Genomic DNA, 25,197 nt, shown 5'->3' on the forward strand with positions numbered 1-25,197 from the left:
CTGAATCTACACTGAAAAGAAAAAGGGGAAGATATAAAAATGACAAAAGGTTGATTACTGAATCTATTATGAAAAGAAAAATTACTTTTAAAAAGGAACTACTTGTTCTAAATAAGATAAGTAATGAAAATTTTTTGTCTGAGTTTATCAAATGTTACTAGACTAAACATTGTTAATATATATAATGGAGTTTTTTCCTGAATCTGTCAAATGTTAATGGATTAGACACCGTTAATGTAATCTTGACTGTGTATATTATGTATACTTATTGGATATAATTTTTCTTGTATTAGTATAAGCTTTTTTAATTTTAGACAAAAAGAGAGAAAATGTGGTGGTATTGTGTTTCCCAAAATATCGTGTACCCTAATAAACTTATCTGGGGTCAGAGAACAGAAAAGCCACTAGATACTTAGGATAGGCAGTGGTAGCACACGCCTTTAATCCTAGCATTCCAGAGGCAGAAATCCATCTGTTCAAGGATACAGCCAAGCATAGTGACCTTTAATCCCAGAAAGCGAGCCTTTAATCCCAGGGAGTGATGGTAGAAAGCAAAACGGTATATAAGGTGTGAGGACTAGAAACTAGAAGCATTTGGCTGGTTAAGCATTTGGCAGGTTAAGCTTTTAGGATTTAAGCAGTACAGTTCAGCTGAGAGCCATTCGGATATGGGGACACAGAGGCTTCCAGTCTGAGGAAACAAGATCAGCTGAGAAGTTGGCCAGGTGAGGTTAGCTGTGGCTTGTTCTGTCTCTCTGATCTTCCAGTGTTCACCCCAATAACGGGCTTTAGATTTGATTTTATTAATAAGAACTTTTAAGACCCCTGCTACACAATACTTAGTGAAATAATCCATACCCAGAAGGATAAAAGTCTCCTTCATTTGTTTCAAATCTTCAGATTTGAGAATATATCTTGAGATAACTCCAGATGCCAAGAAAGTAGAAAGGGAGCATGATAGGAGGGGAGAGTGGGAGCTACAGAGAGCAGACAGTGCAACAAAGGGGAAATGGGAAATAGGGAGAGTTTAACTCAAGAGTAGGGGGATGAAGGTAACCAGAGGATATGGGAAAAGTAGAGACAAATAACAGGAAGGAAATTTGAAAAAGTCACATATAAGCATTGTATTGTATATTTACTTAAAAATTTGCATTTAAGTCCCAACCTCGGCGGAATTCCACGGCTAAGGTGCAAGCCACAGCAGTAAGAAAAATAGGTGAGTGACCTGCCTGCCAGCTGAACTGCCCCATTCCTTAAATTCTATTCCCAAATACCCATTCCATCACCCACCACTCCCACCTCATCAAAGCCTTGAGGTCTGGCCATGCCCTTAACAACAGAAGACTTCCACTGCTCAGGTACAAGCCACACCAGTCAGAAGAATAGAGACACCCTGCTGCACCAAGGTCAAGCTAACTGCCAGAAGACCAGTTTCCAACTTGGAAAGATACTCTGTCATAGATCAGAAATCATGCCAACTGCAGAAATCAAGGTAATAAAGACTGGAAGACCAAAGGAGAAACAGATACCAAGGAAAAAAACACCTATTTAACAAGGAAAAACTAAGAAATCAGGACACAGACATACACTCATTCTAAACCCAAATGCCTACATGCCAGTGTAAGAATACAATCAACAACAGTTAGTACAATATGCTACCGCAAGAGCCCAGCTAGCCTATGACCAAGACGTAGATATTCCAATGCAGCAGAACCACAAGAAAATGGCCTTAAAAACAACTTTGTGAATCTGGTAGAGGTCCTTAAAGGGGAAATGAGAAACTGCCTTTGAAAAAAAAATCAAGGAGAGCTGGAGAGATGGCTCAGTGGTTAAGAGCACTTACTGCTCTTCCAGAGGTCCTGAGTTCAATTCCCAGCAACCACATGATGGCTCACAACCACTTGTAATGAGATCTGGTGCCCTCTTCTGGCCTGCAGGGACACATGCAGGCAGAATACTGCATACATTAAAAAAAAATCAAGAAAAAGACAACCCAAAAAAATAGAGAAAATCAATGAAGAGCGACCCAGGAGATCCTAGCTGGATCAAGAAAAGAGAGGGAGAACAAGGAATAGGAGACCATGGTAAATGAAGACCACATGAGAAAAGGAAGAAACAAAGAACTAAAGAAGCCCACAGAAATCCACAAAGATACGCCCACAATAGACTGCTGGCAATGGTCAAGAGACAGCCAGGACTGAACTACTCTGGTGATGGGAAGGCCAAACACCCTAATAGTTGGGCGAGAAACCCCATCCAAGGACTGAGGAATCTGGATGCAGACATACACAGCTAGGCCCCGGGTGGAGCACTGGGAGTCTAATTAGTGAGAAAGAGGAGGGTTTATATGAGCGAGAATTGTTGAAACCAAGGTTGGATGAAGCACAGGGACAAATAACCAAATGAATGGAAACACATGAACTATGAACCAAAGGCTGAGGGGCCCCCAACTGGATCAGGCCTTCTGAATAGGTGAGACCGTTGATTGGCTTTATCTGTTTGGGAGGCATCTAGGCAGTGGTACCAGGTCCTGGGCTCATTGCATGAGTTAGCTGTTTGAAACCTGGGACTTATGCAGGGATGCTTGGCTCAATCTGGGAGGAGGACACCAGACCTGCCTGGACTGAGTCTATCAGGTCGATCCCAGTCCTTGGGGGAGACCTTGATCTGGAGGAGGTGGGAATGGGGGGTTGGCTGGGGGGAAGGGGAGGGGGCAGAAAGGGAGAGAACAAGGGAATCTGTGGCTATTAGGTAGAACTGAATAGTATTGTAAAATAAAATTTAAAAAAATAAAATATATTGAAATTAAAAAAAATGGAGAAAATCAATAAATCCGTTAAAGAAAAAAATGGGCAAAGCAATATATTCAAGATCTAAAAATTGAAATAGAAGCAATAAAGAATACACAAACTGAGGGAATTTTGGAAATGGAAAATCTCGATAAACAAATAAGAACAACAGACACAAGCATCACCAACAACATACATCATATGGAAGACTGAATCTCAGGCGTTGAAGACACAATAGAAAAAATGGATTCATCTGTCAAAGAAAATGTTAAATCTAAAAACCTCCTAAGACTAAACATCCAGGAAATCTGGACACCGTGAAAAGAGCAAATCTAAGAAAAATAGAAATAGAAGAAGGAAAGGAATCCCAGCTCAAAAACCCTGAAAATATATTTAATAAAATCATAGAAGAATTTCCTAACCTAAAGAAGAGAATGCCTATAAAGGTACAAGAAGCTAACAGAACACCAAATAGATTGGAGCAGAAAGGATGTCCCATTGCAACGTAAAATCAAAACACTAAATATATGCAGCAAATAAAGAATATTAAAAGCTTCCAAGGAAAAGGCCAGGTAACACATAAATGCAGACCTACTAGAATTACACCCAACTTCTCAATGGAATCTCTAAAAACCAGAAGGACCTGGAGGTGTCATGCAGACTCTATGAGACCATGACCATCAGCCCAGACAACTATACCCAGCAAAATTTTCAATTGCCATACATGGAGAAAGCAAGATAGTTCATAAAAAGTCAAATTTAAACAATATCTATCAACAAACCCTGCCCTACAGAGGTACTAGAAAGAAAACTCCAACCTAAGGAATTTAACTAAACCTAAAAAACACAGGTAATAAATCACACCAGCAAAACCAAAAGAATAGAAACACACATACACACACACAAAACCACTACCACCACCACCACCAAAACCAGAAAATAACAGGAATTAACAATCATTGGTCATTAATATCCCTCATTATCAATGGACTCAAAACTGCAATAAAAAGACACAGGCTAACAAAATGAATATGAAAACAGGATCCATCCTTCTGCTGCATACAAGAAACACATCTCAACATCAAAGACAGGCATTACCGTTAAGGGTTGGAAAAAGATTTTCCAAGCAAATGGACCTAAGAAGCAAGCTGGTATGGCTATCATAATACCTAACAAAATAGACTCCTAACCAAAATTAATCAAAAGAGATGGGGTAGGACATTTAATACTCATCAAAGAAAAAATCCATCAAGATGACATTTTGATTTTTAATATCTATACCCCAAACACAAGGTAACCCATGTTTGTAAAAGAAACATTAGTGAAGCTTAAATCACACATCAAACCTTACAGATTAATAGTGGGAGACTTCAGTTCCTCACTCCAGCAAATGACAGGTCATCCAGACAAAAATTAAACAGAGAAACAATGGAGCTAACAGATATTATGAGTCAAATGGACATAACAGATACCTTCAGAACATTTGATCAAAACATAAAAGAATATACCTTCTTCTCAGCACCTCATAGACAATACTCCAAAATTGACTGCACACTTGGCTACAAATCAAGTCTCAACAGATACAGGAAAATTAAAATAACCCACTGTATCATATTGGACCACCCAGGATTAGAGATGGGCATCAACAACAGAAACAACAGAAAGCCCATAAACTCATGGAAACTGAACAACTCCATACTGAATGACTACTGAGTCAAGGAGGAAATAAAGGAAGAAATTAAACACTTCCTAGAATTTGGTAAAAATGAATATGCAACATAGACAAACTTATGGGACACAATATGTAGGGTAAAAGGGCCAGCCAAAGAAAAACACCCTGACCCTGAGACCAGAGCCAATTCATGGGCCCTGAAACAAGAGACAAAACATTAAAAAGGACTAGTGAAAAAACAAACCCTGGCTCTGAAACCAGAGCCAAAAGGTTAAAAATGGCCAGTGAAAGAAACATACGTTGACACTAAAATCAGAGCCAAAAAAACACACTCTGCCCCTGACCCACTCAGCACAAAAACCACCAATCCCTGAGCCAACCAATCCATGAGCATGAAATCCAGCCAATTTCTGAGCTTATCCAAGGTCAGGGATTGAAAACTGACTAATTCTCACCCTGAAAATCTTTACCCTGGAAAAACTCCACCCCTAAGAAGCCCTATATAAGCCCTGTACCTGTTCAGTTTGAAGTCGTCTTTTCTACCTTGGCAGAGGCAGCCACTCTCCTGGATTCCTCCTTCCCAATAAATCTCTTGAATAAGGTTTGGGAAACAACCTTTGTTTACCAGAGTGGAGTGGGGAAGAGAAATAGCAACTTTCACCAGGGCTGGAGCAGAGCAGCTATATTTCTGTACAGAAATTCCCTCAGCAGAGCAGAGCTGTAAGGGCTTTCTCACAGAGGAGCAGAACTGCTATATTACTGTGGGGAAACAATCCCCTACCAGAACAGAGCTGTTGGTATTGCCTGCCTTCTGACAGCCAGGATACCTTTCTCTTCAGAGCTGTAACACCTACAGGTATAGGCTGGCTTCTGACAGCCTGGATACCTTTCTCTTCAGAGCTGTAACACCTACAGGTATAGGCTGGCTTCTGACTGCTAGGATACCTTTCTCTTCAGAGCTGTAACACCTATAAGTATAGGCTGGCTTCTGACAGGCAGGGTACTTTCTCTTCAAAGCTGTAACACCTACAGGTATAGGCTGGCTTCTGATGGCCAGGATAACTTCCCTTCAGAGCTGTAACACTTACAGGTATATCCTGGCATTCAGTCACCTACCTTTCCCTTCAGAGCTATAATGATTACACAATGAAAGTGGTGCTAAGATGTAAGTCCATAGCACTAAGTGCCTTCATAAACAAATTGCAGAGATCTCATACAAGCAACTTAACAGCATACCTAAATGCTCTAGAACAAAACGAGTCAAACATATCCAACAGGGGTAAAAGGCAGGAAATAATCAAACTGAAGGCTGAAATCAATAAATAGAAACAAAGAGAACAACACAAAGAATTAATGAAACAAAGTGGGAGTTCTTCCAGAAAATCAACAAGATGGACAAAGCCTAAGCCAAACTAACTAAAAGACAGAGGGAGAATATCCTAATTAAAAATTCAGAAACAAAAACAAGGAGATAACAATAGACACCTAGGAAATCTAAAGAATCACTATATGTCAAAAACCTGTATTTCACAAAATTGGAAAATCCAAAAGAAATGAACAATTTTCTTGGTAGATACAACTTACCAAAATTAAATCAAGATCAGATAATTTAAATATACATATAACCACCAAGAAAATAAAAACAGCCATTAAATCTCTCAGTCAAAAAAGCCCTGAGCTAGGTGGTTTCAGTGCAGAATTCTACCAGACATTCAGAGAAGAGCTAATATTGATGCTCCTCAAATTATTCCACAAAACAGAAACAGAGGGAACATTGTCAAATTCATTATATGGGGCCACTGTCACCCTGATACCAAAACCATACAAAGATCCAACAAAGAAATGGAATTACAGATAAATTTTCTTCATGAACATTGATACTAAAATACTAAATAAAATACTTGCAAACTAAATTCAAGAACACATCAAAAAGATAATCCACCATGATCAAAAAGGCTTCATTCTAGAGATGCAGGGATGGTTCAACATATGAAATCTGTCAATGTAATCCACCATTTGAATAAACTGAAAGGAAAAAAAAACATGATGATCTTATTAGATGTTAAAAAAGCTTTTAATAAAATCCAACACCCCTTCATAATAAAGGTCTTGAAGAGATCAGAAATACAAGGATAATACCTAAACATAATAAAAGCAATATACAGCCAGCATCAAATTAAATGGAGAGAAACTCAAAGTGATTCCACTAAAATAAGGAAGAAGACAACACTGTCTATTCTGTCCATACACATTCAAAATAGTACTTGAAATTCTAGCTAGAGCAATACAACAAAAAAAAGGAAATACAAATTGGAAAAGAGGAAATCAAAGTAACATTATTTGCCAATGATATGAGACTATATATAAGCCTCACAAAAAATTCTGCCAGGGATCTTCTACAGCTGATAATCATCTTCAGTGACTGAATACAAGATTAACTTAAAAAAATCAGTAGCCCTCCTGAATACAAATGACAAATAGGCCAAGAAAGAAATCAGGTCAACAATACACTTTACAATAGCCACAAATAATATAAAGTATCTTGGCATAACTCTAACCAAGCAACTGAAAGACTGTATGATAAAAGCGTCAAGTCTTTGAAGGAGAAAATTGAAGAAGAAATCAAAAGATGGAAAGATCTCCCTTGCTCATGCATCGGTAGGATTAACATAGTAAAAATGGGCAATCTTACCAGAAGCAATCTACAGATTCAATGCAATCCCCATGAAAATGCCAATATAATTCTTTATAGAACTTGAAAGATCAATATTCAAGTTCATATGAAAAAACAGGATAGCTAAAACATTTCCATATAATAAAAGAACTTCTTGAGATATCAACATCCCTGATTTCAAGCTGTATTACAGAGCTACAGTAATAAAAAACTGCATGGGACATAAAAACAAACACATTGATCAATAGAATCAGATGGAAGACACAGACATAAGTACACACACCTATTGACACTTGATTTTTAATAAAGAAGCTAGAAATGTACAATATAAAAAGGAAAGCCTCTTCAACAAATGGTGCTGGATGTCTGCATGTAGAAGAGTACAAATAAATTGGTCCTTATCACTTTGCACAAAACTCAAGTCCAAGTGGATCAAAGACCTCAACATAAAACCAGGTACACTAAACCTGATGGAAGAGAAAATGGAGAATAGCCTTAAACACATTGACACAGGAGACATCTTCTCAAACAGAACACTGATAGCTCAAGCACTGAAATCAACATTAATAAACAGGAATTCATGAAACTGAAAAGCTTTCATATGGCAAAGGGCACCATCAAATCTGACAAGGTAACAGCCTACAGAATGGGAAAAGATCTTCACTGACCCAACATCTGACATAGGACTGATCTCCAAAATATATAAAGAATTTAAGAAACTTGATATAAAAAACCAAATAACCCAGTTAAACATGGGCTACAGATCTGTACAGAATTCTCAATAAAGGAAATTCAAATGGCTGAGAAACACTTAAAGAAATGTTCACATTCCTAGCGACTAGGGAATGGCAAATCAAAGTGACTTTAAGATTCCATCTTAAACCTGTCAGAATGGCTAACACCAAAAACACAAGTGACAACTTATGCTGGAGAGGACACTTCTCAACTGCTGGTGGCAGTGCAAATTGCATAACCACTTGGGAAATCAATATTTGGTGGTTTCTCAGTATACTGGGAATCAATCTACACAAGACCCAGCTAGACCACTCTTGAGAATATACCCAAAGGATACTCCATCCTACCACAAGGACACTTGCTCAGCTATGTTCATGGTAGCATTACTCATAATAGCCGGAACGTGGAAACAAACTAGATGCCCCTCAACTGAAGAATGGATAAAGAAAATGTAGTACATTTATACAATGGAATATTACTAAGCTGTTAAAAACAATGGTATCAAAAATCTGAAGAAAAATGGATGGAACTAGAAAAATTCATCCTTAGTGAGGTAACCCACACCCAGAAAGACAAACATGGTTTGTACTCACTCATAAGTGAATACTAGTTGTAAAGTAAAGGACAACCATGCTACAATCCTCAGCCTCAGAGAGACTAGGAAACAAGGAAGACCCAAAGGAGAATGGGGATGCAAGGATTTTCCTGGGAAAGGGAAATAGATAACGTGGGCAGACTGAGGGCCAGGTGGAGATGTGAACATGAGGGATTGAACTAGGGAGGGGGCAATGGACAGGAAGAGTAATAAAAGAGGCATCTTGATGCAGGGGCACACATTTTGGGGTCACATAGAAACTTTGTGCAAGGGGAACTCCTATGAATTTACTAAGAGTCCTAGAAATAGTAGATAGGTAGTCTGAACTGACCATCTTCTGTGTTCAGATTGATAACTACCACAATTGTCATCAGAGAGCCTTGATACAATGACTGATGGAAACAGGTACAGAGATCCACAGCCAAGTACTGGGCTGAGCGCTGGGAATCCTGTAGAAGTGAACGATGAGCTTGGGGGGGGAGGCAGAGGGAGGTGTCAAGATTATCACAAGGGAACCCACAGAAACAACTAACCTGGGCTCATAGGAGCTCACAGACTCTGGACCAATAGCTGGGAGCCTGCATGGGACTGACCTAGGCCCTCTACATATGTGTGACAGTTGTGTAGCTTGATCTACTTGTAGGATTCCTAGTGGTGGGAACAGGGCCTGTCCCTAATGATTTGGCTAGCTTTCAGGAACCTGTGCCTCACACTGGATTACTTTGCCCAGCCTTAATACAAGGGGAGAAGCTTAGTGCTACCTCAATTTGATATGCCATGCTTTGTTGATACCCATGGGAGGCCTGCCCCTTCCTGAACAGAAACAGAGGAGGAGTGGATGGGAGGGGTAATGTGGAGGAAGGGAATGGGAGGATAGAAGAGAGGGGAAACTGTGGTCAGGATGTAACAATAAATGAATACATTTAATTAATAATAATAATAATAAAATGAAAAAATTTAAAAGCTCCCATAGTCTATCATAGCTTCAACAATGTTTAAAAGTCCAAACTTCAAAGTCTCTTCTGAGAGTCATGCTATTTCTTAACTGTAATCACCTGTAAAAATCAAAATCAAAAAGCAGATCACATATTTCCAGCATATAATGACACAGAATATATATTACCATTCTAACACATAGAGGGCATATCAAGAAAATACTGGACCAAAGCAAGACCAAAAAATAACGGCTGGGCAAACTCCAAACTGTGCATCTCCATGTCTGATATCAAAACGCTCTTCAGATTTCCAACACCGTTCAGCTTTGTTGATTGCAACACACTTCTTTCTGGTGGACTGGCTCCACTCCTGGTTAGCAGCTCTCCTCAACAGGTATCCCAGAATTCTGGCATCACCAACATCTTGGGGTCTCCAAGGCAATCCAGGCTTCACCTTCACAGTTTTACATAATGACCATTCTAGGCCACCATTCAAGGACACCCCTGACACATGCCTGGCCTCGGAGGCTTTCATGGAGAGATTCCATAACTCCTTTCTTCTATCCTTAACTCTAAAGCCAGAACCATGTAGCCAAAGCTGCCAAGTTCTGCTGCTTACTGGAGCTGGAATATGACCCCCTTGGTCAGTTACATCTTCACCAGCTTTGTGTCTTTCACTGCCTAAATTTAGCTGTCCTAAAATTTGCTCTGTAGATCAGGCTGGCCTAAAACTCAGACATCTGCCAGCCTCTCCCTTCCCAATGATGGGGTTAAAGGTGTGCCACACCATATCTGGTGCTAAGCCTGTCTTTGGTTTCTTTTCACAAGTTGGGAATTTAGCTGGGTGTAACCTTTCCCTGAGGTCAACACACCCTTTATTCCATTTCTTAATCCATTTATCACCTTGAATGCTGGACTTAGTTCCATCTACTTTATGGGGGATATTTTTCTCCTCAAAATTTACATTTTGTAATTTACCCTTCTCAGTGTGGTCCTTTTAATTAGAAATCTTCATTAGAGTTATCAATAATAACCACACAACAGAGTCTATACTAGGCTGTTTTGAGATTTCCTCTGCCAACAAAATTAGTCCAAAATTCTTCATTTTAGCCTCAGGTAGACTCTTCAGACAAGGGTAAAAGGCAGCCATTTCTTCACCAAAATATCACAAGAGTGATTTCTAGGCAACATACTAAAATTCTTATCCTCTGAAACCTCTTGAGTGAGCTCCTAACAGTTCAAATAATTCTTAGCACCTCTCTCTTCAATGCTCCTATGAGCATGGCCCATTAAGCAGAATTTAAATCATTTCACTGCTTTCAAAACTCAAAGTACCAAAGTCCAAATTTCTCCAAACAAACAAATGGTCTGTCCTAGCACAACAAAATCTGAGTCTCTAATACCAACTTCTACTTAGGGATTTGTTTTTATGAAGAGACATCAAGGCCATGGCAATTCTTAAAGGAAAACATTGAATTGAGGGGCTTGCTTACAGTTTCAGAGGTTCATTCCATTATCATTAGGACAGGGAGGATGGTGGCATGAAGGTGGCTGTGATGCTGGAGAAGTAGCTGCGAGTCCTACATCTTGAAGACAACAGGAAGTTGACTGAGACAGTGGGCAATATCCTGAGCATAGAAAACCTCAAATTCTTCTCCCACAGAGACATACTTCCTCCAACAAGGCCATAACTACTCCAACAACGCCACATCTCCTAATAGTGCCAATCCCTATGAGATTATGGGGACCAATTTCATTTAAACTACCACAACAAAAGCTATCTAATTGGAATTAAGTATCACTCAGTAGGAAAGAACTCATGCCTGGTACTATAAGCCTCCCAAATATGCTAGAGAAAGCATAGATGCTAGATGGGAACACACTACTGTCTTCTTATTAAATCAAAGAAGCATCTTTTGCAGCAGAGAGAAGCTACTACAGAGATCTACAACTGGTCAAAATGCAGAGGATAAGTGACTGTGTAGTGTCCAGTCCCAACAGGTACACATACAACACAACTCATACCCAAGGATTAGAAAACACTGTTGAAGAGGGAAGAGAAATATAGTAAGAGCTAGAGAACATGGATGCTTGCTGTAAGACAGCATCTTCTAGACATGACAGGAACTGATGAAATCTCAACAATGTGGTTGCCTAAACAAAATCTGCATAATGACATCACCAAGTGACATGCCAATATAGATGTAGACAATTCCACAAGGTCTAATACCTAGATTGCCAACCCCAGGCATTCAATGACTGATAGAAGAAAAATCAGTTTTCTTTGGGGACAATTCCCTGATAGGTTATCAAATCCAATCTCAAGTGATGATCTCTAAACACATGTTTATAAGAACAACACAAAATGGAGTCAGCAGTGTATGTATGTATTTACAGATGATAGATAGATTAGATAGATAGATAGATACATACATATACATACATACATACATAGATGATAGATAGATAGATAGATAGATAGATAGATAGATAGATAGATAGATAGATAGATAGATAGATAGATGATAGTGTTAAAGATACATAGATTCATAGATTTAAAAAATAGTTCTAGAAGTTGTCTTAATTTCCAAAGAGAGTGGGAACTTGGAAGGAATTGGAAGGAGAATGAGGAGTATTATTGATACAAATACAGCATATACATGAATGAAATTCTCAAAAGGTCTCTGTGTGTGTATGTGTGTTCCAGATTGTATGACACATTATATACATTATACACATGCAGGAGCCCAAAGAGGACAGAGAGAGATGTGGTTCTCCTGGACCTGAGGTTACAGACAGTAGTGTGCCACCTATCATGGATGTTAGAACTCAACCCATGACCTCTTCAAAAATAGCAAGTGCCCTTAAGCCTTGAGACATATTTCTAGTCCATCAAAAATATTTTTTAACATTTTAATTAGATTATTATTGAATCATTTTCTTTCATTCCTATTTCTTCTACAAATTTCTTGCATCCACCAATCATTCCTTGCTAATTAACCTTCTCTTCCCCTCTCTAATTATTATTCTTGAATATAATGATGCATTTGCTCTGTGTGTGTGTATGTGTGTGTGTGTGTGTGTGTGTGTGTGTGTGTGTGTGTGTGTGTATGACCTCATGAATACCTTGAGATTGCATGTGGATAATTTCAGAACTGACCACCTGGTATTGAATAATGAATTGGCTGGCTCCTCCATGTAAGAAGACTACTCTTTCTGTTTGCTGCATCCCTTAGCTACCTATAGGCCTTTGTCTAGGGGTGGAGTCCCATGGGTATTCTCCCTTTCATGTTAGCATGTCTACTGGTGATATCCCTGTTCAGATCTTGTTTAGGCAGCCATATTGCTGAGGTGTCATAGCTGAAGCTTCTCTGTCACTTCTAGGATACACAATTTCACAGATTTCCTGGTACTCTGCCATTTACATAATTCTACTCTCTCTTCTGTTCTGCCCTGAGTCTTATGCTCAGGAGTTCTGTGCCTGATGTATCCACTGGGGCTGGGCACACCACTACCAGGTGATCTCTGCATTTGGATCACCTGTGGTTTTCTTTAAGGGTCTCTGCTGCATTGAAAAACTCCCTTGGGAGGTGTTGGGAACTACACTTAAATCTGGGTATAAAGACAAGTATTTTACAATGCAGTTAGAAATGATACTGGTTTATTAAAGTAGCTGCTGTGGGATATTTTGTATGTTGTCAATGTGTTGCTCTGATTGGTTGATAAAAAGGAGCTGATTGGTCAGTAGCCAGGCAGGAAGTATAGGTGGGAAAAACAGAAAGGAGAATTCTGGGAAGGTTGAGTCAGCAGATGCCAGCCTGCCGTCCAGGGTGTAGCATGTAATGGCACACAGGTAAAGCCACAGAATACATGGCAACATATAGATTAATAGAAATGGACTGAGTTTCATGTAAGAGCTAATCAGTGGTAGGCCTGAGCTAATGGCCAAGCAGTTTTAATTAATAAAAGCCTCTGTGTGTTTACTTGGGTCCGAGTGGCTGGAGACTGGGTGGGACACAGAGAATTCAGCTACAAGTAGCTGTAGTAGGTTCTCCCCTAAGATCCATAACTTCCCTATCACTAGCTCCAGGAATTTGGGTAGGTTTCCAGAACCAGGCATGATTTCCCTCCTGTTGAGCTTGTCTTAAGTCCAATTAGACAGTTCTTGGTTTCCACAAAGATGATTGCCCCTACTTCATATTTAGGGATTTCTTGCCATACTGGTCTTTGATGTGGTTCATAGGCTTCACAGCAAGTGAAGAATACTGGCTGCTTTCCATTCTTAAGTGCTCGCACAACAACTTCTGATTCCTTAGAAGCTAGTCCTCAAAAAGGAGGCTTCCAGGTCAGGTACAACTCAAATCCTGGAAGTCGAGTATCTTAAGTGCATGGTGTACTCAGCAATAATAACATATCTTCTATACCTGAAAGGCCACAAACAGTAGTGGCAATAGCCTGTATTATGTAGGAAATCTCTTGCATTCCCCTGATGAACTCAAAAGAGGATTTCTCATGTCTGATACTGTGATTTATATTAAATAGTCTGTGGCTCTTTGAAGGAGTATTTTCGGCCCAATCAACTGAACTTCATCTAAACTTTGTGTTTATATGGAATTACATATAATTTTATGTATTATCTGTAGTTCTGGATAAATGGGAAATAATATGATTCCTTATAACTTTTTCAAATATCTTTAAAGTTAATTTTCCCTCTTCCCTACTTCTTTCTATATTGACTTCCTCTTCTCCCCAGTTAAAGACCACCCCAAGTTTTGCTTGGAAGTTTGGATAAATAGAAAAAATGATTCCTTATAACGTTTTCAAATATCTTTAATGTTATTTTTCCCTCTTCCCTCCTCTTTCTGTATTGACTTCATCTTCTCCCCAGTTAAAGACTTTCTCAAATTTTCCCTATTTTCTTCTTCACTGCACTGGTATCCTGCCCTCTATAGCACTTCCCACATGGGACCTCTTTACTTTCTCTTCCTTGATTATATGGTTACTTCAGGTTATATACTCACATGTGAACATGCAGAGCTAGACATCATGAATGACAGAAAATGTGAGATGTTTATTGTAGGTCTGGATTGCCTCATGCAATATAATCTTTTCTATTTCATTCATTAACTTACAAATTTCATGATTTCAATTTTTATACCCATATACTACTCTACAGTACATATGTAACAAATTCTTATTGTCCATCAGTAAAAGGATATTTAAGTAATTTCAATTTCTGAGCTCTTGTGACTAGAGTGGCAATGAATATGGGTGAGCAAGTAACTGTGGATTAGGATATCAAGTTCTTTGGGCAGATGCCAAGGAGTAGTACAAGTGGGTCAAATGACAGAATATATTTTAGTCCTTTGGAAATTCTCCACACAAATTTCCAGAATGGCTACATCAGTTTGGATTCCCACCAGTAGTAGATGAGGTCTCTGCTTTCCACATTCTCCCCAGAATACTCTGGAGTTTGATTTGTTTTGTTTTGCTCTGCTTTGTTTTTGGTTTTGGGGTTTTTTATAGTTGCTATTTTGAATGGATTAAGATGAAATCTCAGATTTTAGAGGAGTTATTGTTTGTTTTGAGGGGTTTTTGATTTGTTTTACTTGTATTACTTTGAATGGTTGGGTGATGAGACATTTTATTACATATTTCTTTTTATATTTCTTAAAATATTTTATATAAATCTTTGAAAATTTTCTGTTTATATCCACAGCCAATTTTTGGATGGGTCATTTGTTTTTCAGACTCTTTTTTTTCTTTTACTTTTTAGTTTTTTATATATTCTGAATGTTAATCCTTGTTAGATGTATAATATGAAAAGATCCTCTCACACCCTGTGGGCTTCCATTTCATTTGGTTATTTCCTTGGCTATGCACAAGGTTTTGGGTTTTATAAGGTCCCACTTGTCAGTTGTTGGTCTGAATTTCTAGGGAAATGGAGTGCTATTCAGGACTTCCTTTCCTATGCACACACATATTGTAAGGTACTGCCTATAATTTTTCTACCAATTTCAATGTTTTGAGTTTCACAATGAGGTCTTTGATCAACTTAGAGTTAATTTATGTTCCAAATGATGGAGAAGTGTCTAATTTCATCCTTCTGTATGTAGACATCCACTTTTCCATACACCATTTATGGAAAAGTGGATATATCTTTTCTACAGTGCCAAGTTTTGAAATCTTCTTCACATAACAGATGGCAATGCTGTTCATGATTTGAATGAGATGATTTCAGGATTTTTAATTGATTTAGGATGATTTGGGCTGTGGGATTGCTATGCACAGCCTTTTCTGTATCAAGGTATGTTTGGTCTAGTCTTATTCTATGACATTCATCATGAATATATGATAAATCATGTCAAAGATTCTTTCTGCATGTATTGAAATGATCACATGATTTTTCTTCTTTTATGTCCCATTATATGATTTATTACATTCATTGATTTGGTAATGCTGATGCATTGTCACATATTCCAAAATAAATAAAGAGCCTTGGCACAAGTAACTAAAGGAAAAAAGATATCACCCAAGTGAGAATTATTACTGGAATAGGAAGCATCTCAAAACATACCACTGCAATTCCATATATTGCAAGGGAATCTCTTAATAACCTATGTGCTGTTCAGTTGAAAAATATAAAAGAAATTGATACATTTCAAGATGCATGCAATATACCAAAAAGTAGACTAAGAATCAAAAAAAACCTATGGGCATATATCAAAAGATTATACAAAATGAACAAAACAAATTTAACCTAGATTTTAAAAAGGTAGATAAATCTCAAAAACTCTTGAGTGTCATTTCATTTCAGTGTTTTATGGAAACAAGAAAATTTCTAAGCAAATTATGTTCCTCTAGTATGGTCTTGTACAAAGACATTAGGATAAGATGGCCAGCATATGTGCTCTATATGATAAATGTTTCAACTGAAGATAATTGTACTTATTCATGGGGTACAATGTGATATTTCATGCATTTAAACATTGTATAATGATGAAATGAGAATAATTAGCCAATTTATACTTGAAAATTTTTACTTCTTTAGCAAGAATATATTCAATATTATCTATTTGGGATATAAGAGGCATTATGTTTAACTATATTTCCCCAACTGAAGCACAGGATACCAAAATCTCTTCTGGCTAACACAGAAGGTTGTTCAGTAGATGGTGTAGGGGGAATGTCTCTTAAACTCTTCAAATGTATTCTATGACAATTTGACCCAGAAACTAGACTGACAGATGCTGTGGGATGGTCTGTATGTCAAATTGCTCTGATTGGTCAATAAATAAAACACTGATTGGCCAATGGCTATGCAGGAAGTATAGGTGGGACTAACAGAGAGGAGAAAAGAGAGAACAGGAAGCTAGAAGGAGTCACTGCCAGCCGTCACCATGACAAGCAGCTTGTGAAGATGCTGGTAAGCCACGAGCCATGTGGCAAGGTATAGATTTATGGAAATGGATTAATTTAAGCTATAAGAACAGTTAGCAAGAAGCCTGCAATGACCATACAGTTTGTAAGCAATATAAGTCTCTGTGTTTACTTGGTTGGGTCTGAGTGGCTGTGGGACTGGTGGGTGACAATGATTTGTCCTGACTGTGGGCAAGGCAGGAAAACTCTAGCTACAGACAGTTCCCATAATTCTCTATTTTTATGTTATTGGCTAAACATACTGTTCCAAAGGTATGGTATTAATTTACACTTCAACTAACTGTGTATAATAGTTCCCCATACTTCTACTCACAGCAGCATTTGATAACCATTGTTTTTTGATAACAATCATTCTACCTGTAGTGAGATAGTACTTTTGTGGTATATTTGGATGTTCTTCCAACATTTCAAGAGTCTGAGATTGCTCTATATAAGGATTGGTGACATAAATTGGCAAAGTCCAAACTGTAATAAATCATAAATATTCAATATACATAGGCTTTTAATAATTAAAATAATGAAGGCAAAATATTTGAACAAAACAATTAATTCATGGTAATTTTATAGAAACAACATGTCAATATCAGCATAAGCAGTATCATATTAAAGGAAACACATAAAGTATATCTCATGTTGTGTTGGTACAGTAATTTATTGTCTAATATGAGTCATTAAAATCATTACCTGTAAGGTTATGAATTAAACATATGAATAATTATACTAGCATGTAACAATAAACATATTATTTAATCTTAATCAGTAATGAATCACCAGAAAGGTATGACATGTGTGTGGCACACATGTTTCCAGTACACAGCACTGCCCTATGAGATTCTCCATGAAAATTGAAATATGAGTAGAGATGAATTAATCAATGTTTAGTGGAATAGAATGTCCCAAAGACTCTTGTCATGGCCCCCAGGACCTCCTTATTCCTCAGGCTGTAGATGATAGGGTTGAGCATGGGGGTGAGGATAGTGTAGAAGACAGCCAGAGTCTTATCTTCTGTCGGGGAACGGAGACTCCTAGGACGAAGGTAAGTGTAGACAAAAGGTGCATAGTAAAATGTCACCACAGTTAAGTGAGTTGAACATGTGGTGAAGGCCTTTTTCTTTCCCTCTTTTGAGCGCATATGGAAGACAGCAAAAAGGATACGTCCATAGGAAACTGTGATGCCAAGGAAAGGAAGTAGAAGAAACACACTTGTGCTCACAAATACCATGTACTCATAAACCCAAGTGTCCATACAGGCCAGGGGCAACATGGCAGGGACATCACAGAAGAAATGGTTAATGGATCTAGAATGGCAGTAAGGAATATGAAGAGCATAGACTGTATGGGCTAAAGAGTTGATTGAGCCCAATATCCAGGATCCTATGATCATCTTCAGACACATCATTTTGCTCATGCGAATTGGATAATGAAGAGGGTGGCAGATGGCCACAAAACGGTCATAGGCCATGGAGGCCAGGAGCAAGCCCTCAGAACCTGCCATGGTCAGGAAGAAAAAGGATTGCACTCCACAACCCAAGAAAGAGATGTTTTTCTGGCCAGAGAGGAAGTTAAATGCCATCTTGGGAACAGTAGCAGAGACATCCATCAGGTCCATGAGAGAGAGCTGACTGAGGAGAAAGTACATGGGGGTGTGGAGCCTGGTATCTACACGAATGAGGTGGATCATTGCTGAGTTGCCAAGCAAGGCCACAGAGAATATGGAAATGATGAGCAGCAAAAGCAGAAGGCCTGTTTGGTTTTGTGGAAACAACCCTAACAAAATGAAATCACTTGAGCTCTGATTCCATTTCTCCATTAAGACGTATTGCTTTATCCTTCTTGAAAAAGAAACTCACAAGCAACATACACCTATCACAGGAAATAAAATGACAGAATAAAGAGGAACTGGCCTGTCATGAATGCTTGCACTGAATTGTTCTTCCTCCAGCACGGTTCTTCTGCTGAACTTATTTTGAAATCTGAGCTGAATGTTTCTTCTGTCTTGCCTCTGGCCAAGTTCTCAGTTCAGAGACACCTGTGTGGTCATTTTAAAACCAAGGGTGGCAACATGAGTAAGATAGTTCACACATTTCCTCCTAGGTAACTCCATGCAAGACCATTACTCAAGACCGTCAAGCCATCTTACAAAACTAAGAAAGCCTCTATCTTCTGCATCACTTACTTCCTGGCCCTGTTCCCATAATTGAACACAGTGCAGGCAGATCCCAGAGACCTGCTCCTTGTGCTCTGCCTATCAAACTCTCTAATGAATCTTTGCCTTTCCTGAGGATAACATCCACTCCCAATTCACTGTTCTGGAACTAATGGATTTTTTGTGTGCTCAGATCCACACTAATCATCAGATGCTATTTGTGTGTCCTCACATCCATAAGGGATGATTTGGTTTGTGCAAATTTTATAGCTATCAACTGAGTACACACAATAAAACATTTTATACAATAAAACATAACAAATGTTACACTTTCTCTAACATATATTTTTGTTATATTTTACAACTGTAAATGTTATACAAATATATTCAAATAGTATAAATATTGGTGGTATGCACTGCTTTCTCCTTTTCCTCTAAAGTTCTGGTTTATGAACTCCTTTGGCAGGATCAAGAAGCCCTTAAAAACCTGCTCATTGGAGAAGAAAGGTACAGATTGCATTATTTACTCTGTTCATTGATATTTTAAAATTCTTATATTTTAATTCATTTATTTATATGTCTTTTATGAAAGATAGACTACCAGCAGAGAGTCAATTTCCTTGCTCCTTCTGGAATAGCAAACTCAGATCACCAAGTTGGAGGCAAGGGTCTTTACTTGCTGAGCCCTCTCAGCAACCCAAATAACAAAGGAATGTGTTGGTCTTATTTATTAATTTTTATGTCACATATATTTTACTTACACACTTTAGACTTTTTTCTGGGGAAAATAAAATAATTGGCCATATTCAGAATAGATCAATTAAAACAAGAATAAAATTAATAATTGTTGCTGCATATATGTATGTGCATATTTATATATTCCTAAACATGTACATACAACATCTTGGTCTGTATAATGTTATAGGTATGTATATGTTTTCAAGAGAGATCATTTAGCATTGTATAACATTGATTTTGCAAGAGAACAACAAGAGTACATGGTAGAGCCTGGATAGAGGGAATGAAAAAAACGGATCTCATATGACTATATTATGCCAAAAATTAAAAATATTATCTAAAAAGTAAAGTGAATGAATATTCTTCCAGGATAATGTTTCCTACTTTTCTATGGCCAGTCTTAAGCACCGGCTTGCCTCAGTAATGGTGTCTCCTACTGCTCGGTTCTATTTCACCTGATTTTCTCCATTCACTCTCAAGCATGCAAAACTCACAATTATGATTTATTTTCTCTCCAACACACATTTTCTTTCTTCTTACCTGTCCTCAGTATAGGGGTTTATGCTGTACATGTGTGTACCCTTGTATCTGAGAGAGGTATCAAAGACACTGCCCTAGTCTGATGTTGGATTACTAATAATTTTCAAAACTAAGAACAGCAAATGATCCCTTGTGAAAATTATTCACATGGAGCAACAAATTATTTAGCATTCCATATGTCTGTGGTGAGCACAAAAACCAATGAAAAACAGAGCTTGTCATATAGAATGGGAATACAACTTTATAGTTATCAGATCAAGAGATACTGACAACAAGGAAAACATAAACAAGAACATGGCAGCTGTACAGGACCACTTGGCAGAATATAAGACCAGAAGAATCCTGTGCTTCCTTATTACCTTTTAAATATAAATGCTTATATACTAACTGAAAAACATGAAATATAAGTAAAAACCACAAGAACCAACTTTATTGTATACCTTCAAAAATACCTTCCCTGTTCTTAGACACTTGAGTGCTCTGTTATTAACTTAAGCATGATCACGCACTCTGTAGCACAAATTAAGAAAGAGACTACAAAAATAGGCCAATAAACTCAAGCATATGACCCAATGCCACCCAATATGTCCTCCTACAAGAAAAGCATGGTACACAAAGGAAAAGAGACAGCTTGATTGGGGCATGCCCCAAGCCACTAGGTGTAAGGCTCTGTGTAAGCAGGTCTTTGTGATGTCCACTTCTCTAAGTGATGAACAAGGAACAGGGTTGGAAGGGAAAGTCAAAGAGGACAAAAAACAATGAGACTAGTGATTGTGAAGGGCAGGTGCCAGGGCAATTGTATAGGGGGAAAAGGACATGGGATCTGATCTGGATAAGATGCTAGAACAGGGAGAGTGATGTGCTCTTAGATTTCTAGACCTCATACCAGATGCTCTTGTTCAGAAGGGAGCTGCTGTAAGTACCATGAAGAAAAGACTAGTTAGAGGAAATTCGTTATCTGGTGACCTTTTTGGATTTAAAAACAGAGCCACATAGGCTGGAGAGATGGCTTAGCAGTTAAGAGCACTGGCTCCTCTTCCTAGAGGACCTGGGTTCAATTCCCAGTACCCACGTGACCACTCACAACTGTCTGTAACTCCAGTTGTAGGGTGTCTGACACCTTCACACCAATACAAATAAAATAAAGTTAAATATTTTTTTTAAAAAAAGCAGAGACACACATCCCACAAAACCACTGATGCCTGGGTGGTTAGAACAGTAGGATACATACCTGGACCATAGGCCCCTATCTGATGATTCACTGATGCCTACTCCCTGGCAAAGCACTTACAGAAGGCTCTCAATCTCTGTGCCTATTGAAACATTATCCTTAGAGATGATAGATTACAATTGTTCATATTGACAACATTATTTTTTAAAAAATAAGTCTTCTGCATCATGACTTGTGAATAAAGAGGAACCTGTTAGTGGCACTTTTTTTTTACATCCTTTATCACATGTTTAGCTAGCAAGGAAGGAACATTCCGCCATCCCATGAGGAGGGGGTTTCTAATATTCAGCTTTGGCCACCGTCTGCACTAAACTTACTTTCAGATGTTTGATTTCTTAAAAGGAATGCACAAGTGTGTGCTCTCAGATCACTCCTCCGTGGTTCATAAACACACTTTGAGGACAGTCACAGCAATAATTATTTTGTTTCCATTGTTTAGAAACTATCATTTTGGCAGGAAATATTACAGAACAGCTATTTTCAGGAGGCCAGATACCTGGAACTTAAGGTTTAAGACCCAAGATATTGAGTCAGAGCTAAAGATCTGCACATTGGTGACAAGATAATTTCAATATTGGGTGTGGCCATTATTCATGCAGAGTCACAGATGGATTTTATTATTTATTTCATTGTAACTTTAAATATCCTCCAGTGGATGCAAGGCAAATATAATGTTAGTATGCCCCTAGATCATTCCAAAAGATATAAAATTCAACTCATGGGGCTACTTAAAGCTGTCATGAAGATTTCTATCATACAGGAATGATACAAATTCAGAATGCTCAGTTAATTTTGACAAAGTTACAGGTGTGTAAACACAACAGAGACACATAGCAAGAAATCTATAGAGCACAAGACCAGGCAGGTAATTGAACATCAGTGTCTCTGCTTAGTCTTAAAAACTCCGTGTGTATCTGGAGAATGTGAACCTCAATGAACTGTCTGCATTCAACATGTGTTAGGTCCTCCAGAAGTACCCATTTCTTTCCTCCATTCCACATCTTAGCTTTTGAGAAACCTCAACACCAGAAAAATACACAACCTTTAAAAACAGCACATTATAAAATTCAAGTACGTTTACATTGATTCTTTTGTATTTTAAACTAATATGAAAATCATACCTCTAGAATCTCCCCTTGTTATTTTAACCCAAACCCACTGTGCTAAATAATGTCTTCTGGACTCAGCTTATACCAGGATCTTATACTTATGTTAGTATTGGTGAAAAAAGGTACCTTACAGTACAGCCATTCCTTGTAGACAGTCTGTGGGTCTTGAGAAATCTTCAGCTTCCCCTCTTTGTTCAAGTCCCCTGCCAGGTATACCACAAGATCATCACCCTATGCAGCAGCCCCAGTTGGAGGCTGAAAATCTCCTTCTTACCCAAGAACCACTTCTTCCACCAAAATACTAGGAAAGAAACTTTCAAGCATTACCTACTATCATCGTATTCACAATGAAACCAAGAGAACATCATTAAGCCCTTCTGAAATATGTACACGCTCATTGCCCAGGTAAAACATCATTTCTTGCTAATTATTTTTTTAATGAAACACAAGAGACATTTTAGATTTATTTCTCACAGGATATATTGGTGAAAGACAGAATGAAAAATGCTGTACTTTATATGCACAGCCTTGGATCGCCAAGTCTTAGATGTTCCTCCTTTTCCTCTAATTGATCCCTCATGTCTAAATCTACAGAGACAAAGCCTTGGCCATTTCTCCTGACTTGGCTGCTCTGGGGTAGCTCAGCTCTGAACTTAGAGAAATAAATGCATGATGATCACAACTCCTGCAATCACAGGATGTCTGAAGATAGACTAAGGAGGAAGACTGCATTATTTCAGAATGTGACTTGAGTGATATAAAGGATACTGGGCTATATTATATTATTATAGTCTCCATTTTAAGTGTTGGGCCCCAAAGGGGTACAAACTGATATACTGAAACATTGATCAAGACAGAAATTCTACTTTAGTAGTGGGCTGTTGCAGAGGTCTTGTTATAAAGTGGATCTTTAGACCTAGGGTCATCCAGGTTGACAGATCCACCACTGATTAGAAAAACAAGTAGATAAAACTTCAAAACAAATGAAAGATTGTGGCCAAATCTTTAAATTTTCTACAATTTAAGGGAATGTTCTGTGACTAGCCTGGGAGATGTATGCTATTTGCATGTGGAGTTTCTATGTAGAAGCAGGAATGAGGAGACATAGTCTTTCTAAACTACTCAATCCACAATAAGTAGATTAATGAACATTTAGAATATTTAAAATATTTACCCGTGCCCTGGGTCTCATTGTAGAAATAGATGAGAGTTTGTTTTTTGTTTGTTTTTTTTTTAACTTTCTTTTTATTTATTCTTTGAGTCTTTCACATTGTGCATCTTGGCCCCATTCATTTCCTATTCCTTTGTACCCACCCTCTGTCCTTGCAACCTCCCTCCCCAAATAAAATAAAATAAAATTTTAAAGATAAATGTCATCATGGAAGCTGTAGTGAGACATAGTGAGTCATGCGGTAAACACTTTTATCCATATCTTTAGATGCAAGTGTTCATTGCAAAGAGCTATTGGTTTGGTTCAAGACTTCTGATTTCCGCTGCACTATTGATGCTGGGCCCTCACTAGGACTCCTATTGGTTATCCTGTTTGTTGTCCTGTTTTATGAAAATCTTGCAGCTTTGGATCTGCAGAACCGACCTTTTCACATGCTCCAGCAGATCATAGATGAGGTGGATGTTGTGGTGGGCCAATGCATAGCCCTCTTTCTGGGCCTGGGTGGTTGCAGGGTTGGTCAGAACACCAGCTCTCCCCTATCCTCACCAAGAGGGTAAGTTCTCCAACACTGCATCCAAGTAGTTCACCCTATACAACAAAAGAGCAATGGACAGGCCCAGTTCTCCCACTTCCATGCCCTTGGGGCCACCTCACCCACACCTACACCACCAGGGTCAGTTCTACTGTGTTGACCAGGTGAGGTACAGTGGCAACTAGTCTGATTGCTGCATTTGGTTTTGGGCAGGGATAGTTCTCCCACTCTCACGACCTCCCTGACACAGGTGTTGAGGGACTGGAAGGGGGCCATCTCTTCCTCGACCATGCCACTTTATGGCAGATGAAGGGCAGGGACTGATCTCCCTCACTCACATTCTATGGGCCAGTTCACCTATGTGCCCTGCCATAGGGTCAGCTCTACTGTGCTGCCCAGGCAAGGTGCAGGGCCCACTTGCCCAAGTGTTGTAGCTGTTAAGGGAGAGAGTCTGCTCTCTTACATGCTACAGGTGCTAAGGAGCCACCACATGGCATGGTTGAGACCAGCTCTCCACTCTCAAGCCCTCAGGGCCAGCTTGCCTGCACCCCCTGAGAACAGAACCAGCTCTATTTTGCTACCCAGTCAAGGTGCAGGACCAGCTTTCCCAAATGCTGCAGCCAGTGAGGGGCAAGGCCAGTTCTCCCCAGTGTTATAGCATGTGAGAGGATAGGCCAACTCTGTACAGCCCCATCTTCTCAACCTTCTGTGATAACAAGCACACAGGTAACACAGACCATGGCTGGAGTTGGACCACTGACCCAGACATGGGTCTTGGCAGCAGCCCTATCACTATGATCCTTGGATGGCAAGCAAGTTATCGACCTTAGCCTGCTCCTCACCACCTTCACCTCTTCAGATCTGTCTCTCTCCACAGTACATGAACCATT

The 25,197-nt window shown here is 38.8% G+C and overlaps 1 protein-coding gene across 1 annotated transcript; it reads right to left on the minus strand.

The window, feature by feature from the left end:
- Positions 1-16,206: 16,206 nt before the first annotated feature.
- LOC143267995 (olfactory receptor 2L13-like) lies at positions 16,207-22,959 on the minus strand. Its single transcript, XM_076548322.1, has 2 exons — positions 22,731-22,959; positions 16,207-18,869 (listed from the first exon to the last, which is right to left on the minus strand). Exon 2 carries the CDS (start codon positions 18,648-18,650, stop codon positions 17,712-17,714), a length of 939 nt encoding a protein of 312 aa, XP_076404437.1. The 5' UTR covers positions 18,651-18,869; positions 22,731-22,959; the 3' UTR covers positions 16,207-17,711.
- Between the last annotated feature and the right edge of the window lie 2,238 nt (positions 22,960-25,197).

The sequence above is a fragment of the Peromyscus maniculatus genome, chromosome 12, assembly GCF_049852395.1.
Source record: "Peromyscus maniculatus bairdii isolate BWxNUB_F1_BW_parent chromosome 12, HU_Pman_BW_mat_3.1, whole genome shotgun sequence".
NCBI lineage: Eukaryota > Metazoa > Chordata > Mammalia > Rodentia > Cricetidae > Peromyscus > Peromyscus maniculatus.

Excerpts from the sequence above, each read along its gene's own strand:
- LOC143267995 (XM_076548322.1), bottom strand. The coding sequence starts at position 18,650 with ATGGAGAAATGGAATCAGAGCTCAAGTGATTTCATTTTGTTAGGGTTG.